This window comes from Etheostoma spectabile, chromosome 16, assembly GCF_008692095.1.
Source record: "Etheostoma spectabile isolate EspeVRDwgs_2016 chromosome 16, UIUC_Espe_1.0, whole genome shotgun sequence".
Classification (NCBI taxonomy): Eukaryota; Metazoa; Chordata; class Actinopteri; order Perciformes; family Percidae; genus Etheostoma; species Etheostoma spectabile.
This window is the reverse complement of record NC_045748.1, coordinates 21,353,225-21,358,493: the sequence shown is the minus strand read 5'-3', so window position 1 is coordinate 21,358,493 and position 5,269 is coordinate 21,353,225. Positions and strand designations below refer to the sequence as shown.

At 52.0% G+C, this 5,269-nt stretch overlaps 1 protein-coding gene across 7 annotated transcripts in view; it reads right to left on the bottom strand.

Moving 5' to 3' along the window:
* Positions 1-5,269, bottom strand: part of tcf4 (transcription factor 4) — a 371,152-nt gene that overhangs the window by 15,513 nt on the left and 350,370 nt on the right. For all 7 annotated transcript variants that reach the window (XM_032538895.1, XM_032538896.1, XM_032538897.1 and 4 more), the window contains one exon: positions 313-451. In XM_032538895.1, coding sequence (XP_032394786.1) covers positions 313-451 — 139 coding nt within the window. The remainder of the gene's footprint in view (positions 1-312; positions 452-5,269) is intronic.

Genomic DNA, 5,269 nt, shown 5'->3' with positions numbered 1-5,269 from the left:
ACACACACACACACACACACACACACACACACAAAAACAACAGATGGTTATACAGTTTGTCCATCAGCGACTCAGACAGTTTCTTCCTCTGGTCAGCACTGAACGCATGTTCTTTTTTTAATTTTTGAATTAAAGTGAAAGAAATAGAAGATAGATCTGTGATGCATTAGGCAGAAAATGCAAAGTAACTAACCAGACCAGAAGGTACTCATTCTGATTTTCTCTAACACATTAGGGGGTTACGCGACACTGCCAGCTGCACAGTGCACATCTGCGTATCTAAACTGGTGTTTGAAAGCACGGCGGTCTTACCGCGGTACGGGTCGGGCTGGTTGAGGTCCGGCGAGGTGGCCGACTGAACGGGCAGCTGAGGCCCCGGCAGCTGACCCGCCATCGAGTGTCCGCCGCGCAAACCGCCCACACCGCCGCCGTCTTCTCTGTGAGAGCCCACCTGGGAAACAAAGTGAAATACATGCTGAGGGATCGTTTTTCTTTGAACAAGCAGCTGCTCTGATCCTGACAACACTGACTTACTTCTAAAGTCCAGATGTAGTCTGAGCCTGTTTGGGTTCTGAACTGATGCTCTGGCACTGAACTGACTTGTACTTGTGCAATTACGTTGTTGTTTATAACCGTTTCAAATACAAATCATACGTACTGTCTTCTTTTAAATCAGAGCTCATGAAACATTCCATTTTGAATTCTTCTGACTTTTACGTTTGCCATTACGTATTTGCTTGTCAGCCATTAGATTCCTTCTGTCTTTGCTTATTAAATTCCATGAAAACGCCCAAACCAAAACTTTGTTAATTTCCATTTCTAAATATTTTCTCACTTCTCTAACCTGACTGTGGCACTCAGCCACACAGGTTACTTATTACAATTTAGAATGAGAGAATTGGCATATTTTTATATCCTAATGTGATACATTCCAAAACAATTGAACACATAAGACGGTCATAAAAATCCAGATTGGAAAATGAATCTAACAATAGAATGGTCAACTATTAAATGACTAATATTTCTTCATTCTCTCTTTCTCTATCCGTCTTTCTCCTCCAGATGGTGTAGTTCTGTAATTGCCCTGTTGAGGGCATCCTCTGCCTTTCTAAGCCACTTAAGATTTCCTTCTGCCTCTCTATCACACACACACACACACACACACACACACACACACACACACACACACACCCTAACCCGTTCTCTGGGACGAAAATCTGTGTGGTGAATGACCTGGTGCTACGCTCTCACGGGGTGCAGTGCAGGGCTGCGGCCGTGTGATGGGGCTCGCAGTCAGGTGAGAGGGCCTATGGCTGAACCTGTCAGGCCTGAGGACACACAGAAGGCGGGATTCATGGACGCAACATATGACCCCACCAAAGGTCTATTTGGCCCAGCTCTGGAGAAGATAGAGAGGCCAGCACCCTCAGAAAACAGGAGGGTGAAGCCTTCGACCTCTGCCTGCCCCGAAGCACACACCCCGTCCCAGCAGGACAGAGAGGTAGCTTTGCTGCGCCGACACAAAAGTAGCGCGCAGCGCTACAAGGCCACAGAGGCAGGCCACTGGTCCACAGACTAGCCAGCAGTCTCGGTCAGACAATTCCAAGCCATGGGGGAAACACTCCTTTGCGGCTGTAGCAGCAAAGAACCGCCACTCCCATCCCGGAGAAGGGAAAAAGAAGCGGCCATCCTAACCCCCCCAGCTTCTCCCTCCACCCCTCCTACAAAGAGGAGGAAGGTTGGAGAGGTAGAGCAAAGCCCCGAGGTTTGTGGTTCGGGGGCCCTGGTGTTACACAGTTCTCCAGGGGACCCCTCTCAGTTTCTCTCCCTCCTCAGCCAAGAGGAGGAGAGTCAGGGGCAGAAAGTGTTAAAGTGTCACCAAGCACGTTTACCATGTTCAAAAGGGAAACAAATAAAGCATGCATTTTCGCATCCAGGTGTAAAGCCAAGGGCGAAATGCTTCCCCCAAAACAAAATAAGAATAACACCCATGACAAACCTGAGCCATCAGGTCCCTGCAGGGGGAGCTCTCGCTCCTCCCAGGGGAGATCACTCTCTCCTGGCCAGGGAGGTGACGTCACTGCAATGCGACTACAAGGGTCCTCTCTCTGTCCGAGCGGACAGATGGCGCGCATGCGCAGTTCACTCATGGGTTCTATCCACTGTTTGTCAGGGTTACAGACTGCAGTTCGCTATGAAACCACCCAGATTCAACGGTGTGTTAGTTTCTATGGCAAACGGGGATGCGGCACAAGTCCTACAGGACGAGATAACATCCCTATTAAACAAACAAGCGATCAGAGCTGTGCCGAGCGAGGAAACGCATCAGGGGTTTTACTCCCGCTATTTCCTCATTCCCAAGAAAGAGAGCTCGTTGCTTCGCCCGATTTTGGATCTCCGTGTGTTAAACAGACATCTACGAAAATACACATTCAGGATGTTAACACACAAAGTGCTCTGTCGTTCAATCCGCCCGGGGGATTGGTTTGTAACGATAGATCTTTCAGATGCATATTTCCACATCGCCATTTATCCTGCACACAGGAAATTTCTCAGGTTTGCGTATCAGGGCAGAGCCTACGAATACCAAGCCATCCCATTCGGGCTGTCATTGGCACCGAGGGTGTTCACCAGGTGTGTGGAGGCGGCGCTGTCTCCGTTGAGGAACAGCGGTATCAGAATATTTTCGTACATAGACGACTATCTGGTCTGCTCCCACTCTCGGGAGCAGGCTCTCAGAGATTCCACTACGGTGATAACTCATCTCAGGGATCTGGGGTTCAACATAAACTGGGCGAAGAGCCGAGTGGAACCCGCGCAATGTACGAGTATTTGGGTCTCAAAATAACTCCCTCTCTTATCGCGTCACCTATCGGAGGGGACCTCCGGCGTCTCTGGGGCACTGCCTCTCCCTTTTCCGGCTGGAGCAAAGCCGTGCCATTCAGATTATGCCTGCCCTGCTCGCCTGTGGCGTCAGCAGTGTCTGTGGTACACTTGGGGCTGCTAATGTGAGGATTTTCAGCGTTGGGTGCAGCATTAACCATGTGCCCACAGTCACCTCAACCGAGGGTGAAAATAACGCTAGCGTGCATAGCAGCCCTTCACCCGTGGAGAGACACGGTGACTCTCGCGTCAGGTGTCCCGCTTGGGGCGGTGTCATCCAGGGTAACCATGACAACGGACGCGTCCCTGTCAGGATGGGGAGCGACGTTGTTGGGGAGAACAGTGAATGGCACATGGAGCCGGAGATTAGCCCAGGCACACATAAATGTCTTGGAGCTTATGGCAGTGTTTCTGGCTCTGAAACATTTCCTGCACTTTCTCCAAGGTCGTCATGTTTTAGTGAAAACAGACAATTCCACAGTGGTCGCATACATCAACCGCCAGGGCGGCACTCGCTCACTGCAGCTACACATGTTAGCTCGCAGGGTGATTTTGTGGAGCAGTGTGAGACTGCTGTCTCTCCGAGCAACACACGTGCCGGGCGTTTTAAACAGAGGGGCAGATCTCCTGTCACGGGGGAATCCTCTGTACGGAGAGTGGACTCTCCACCCACAAGTGGTGGAACAAGTCTGGCGGAGATACGGTCAAGCAGCCGTAGATCTCTTCGCCTCGCAGGAAAACACACAGTGTCCAATGTTCTTCTCTCTGTCAGACGTAAATGCACCGCTGGGTGTGGACGCTCTGGCTCACCCGTGGCCAAACGTGCTGCTCTATGCATTTCCCCCCCTCAGTCTCATCTCTCCCACTCTGGCGAGGGTGAGAGGGCAGGGCCTATCGTTAATCCTGATAGCGCCGCGGTGGCCATCCAAGCACTGGTTGGCGGAGATAATACAGCTCCTGGTGGGAGAGCCATGGCCTCTCCCCATACGCAGAGGCCTCCTCTCCCAAGCGGGCGGGGAAATTACCACCCCCACCCGGACCGCGTACGCTCTGGGCTTGGCCCGTGAAGGTGAACCTGAATGCATCAGGCCTGCCAGAGCAGGCATTGACACCATTCAGAGCGCAAGGCCGCGTCCACCCCTCTCTTTACAGCGGAAAGTGGCGGGTTTTTGAGGAGGGGTGTGAACGTAGGGATACAATCCCTTTCGTGTTCTGTGTGGACCTGCTGTGTTTCCTACAGTACCTGATGGATAAGGAAGAGCTTTCTCCACAGTTAAGGTGTACTTGGCTGCTCTCAGCCTGCCACGTGGGTTTTGGGGAAAGCCCGCGGGGCAACATCCCTTGGTTTGTCGTTCATGAAAGGGCACGTCGCAAGCTCCCAGTTTCCAGGCCCCTGTTCCTCTATGGGACTTATCGTCGGTTTGGACGCCCTCTCTCATCACCCATTTGAGCCTATGGAGGCGGTGGGGATGAAGTTTGTCTCTCTTAAAACAGCTTTGCTCTTGGCTTTAACCACTGCAAAGCGAGTGAGTGATTTACAGGCTTTGTCTGTTCAGCAAACCTGTCTCCAGTTTGCCCCAGGGCTCTCTAGAGTCTGTTTGCGGCCCAACCCAGCATTTGTGCCTAAAGTGGTGGAGTCAGCCTACAGGTGCCCCTCAGTGGAGCTCCGGGCTTTCCACCCGCCTCCGTTCTGCTCAGAAGAGGAGAGAAGGCTTCACATGTTGTGCCCTGTCCGGGCCCTGCACATGTATGTGAGTCGGACGGCTGTGTTCAGAAAAGCTGATCAGCTGTTCGTGTCCTGGGCTACACCCCACAAGGGTAAGCCGTTGTCCCGCCAGAGGCTGTCCCACTGGATTGTGGAGGCCATATCATTGGCCTATGAGTGTAAAGGTTTGCAGCCCCCGCGTCTGAGAGCTCATTCAACGAGAGGCATGGCCACTTCATGGGCCCTTTTCAGGGGTGTTTCAGTGGCAAAAATTTGTGCGGCAGCAAGCTGGGCTACGCCTCACACTTTTGTGAGTTCTACAGGCTCGATTTTTCCGGACCGTCCCTGGCACAGCGGTGCTGGAGTGACGGCGCCCGGGTTGGTGTGAGTCTCGGTTCAATGTTTTTTGGCTTCGGGAGATTCAGGCAATCCGGGAGTGGTCTATATCCCCCATAGTGAACACCGAACGAAGTTAGAAAAGAACTTTAGTTACTTAACGTAACCCCGGTTCTTTGATAACAGAGTGAGGTGTTTCACCAACATGTCCCTCCTTGCAGAGACACGGAAAGAAACCTATCTGGAATGATTTGTAAGGAGCCGGTCGACTGTGATTATATGAGGGGCGGCCCCAGCACAGTTCGACCTGTCTGTCACGGACAGACGTGGTGTCATTGAGCTTTG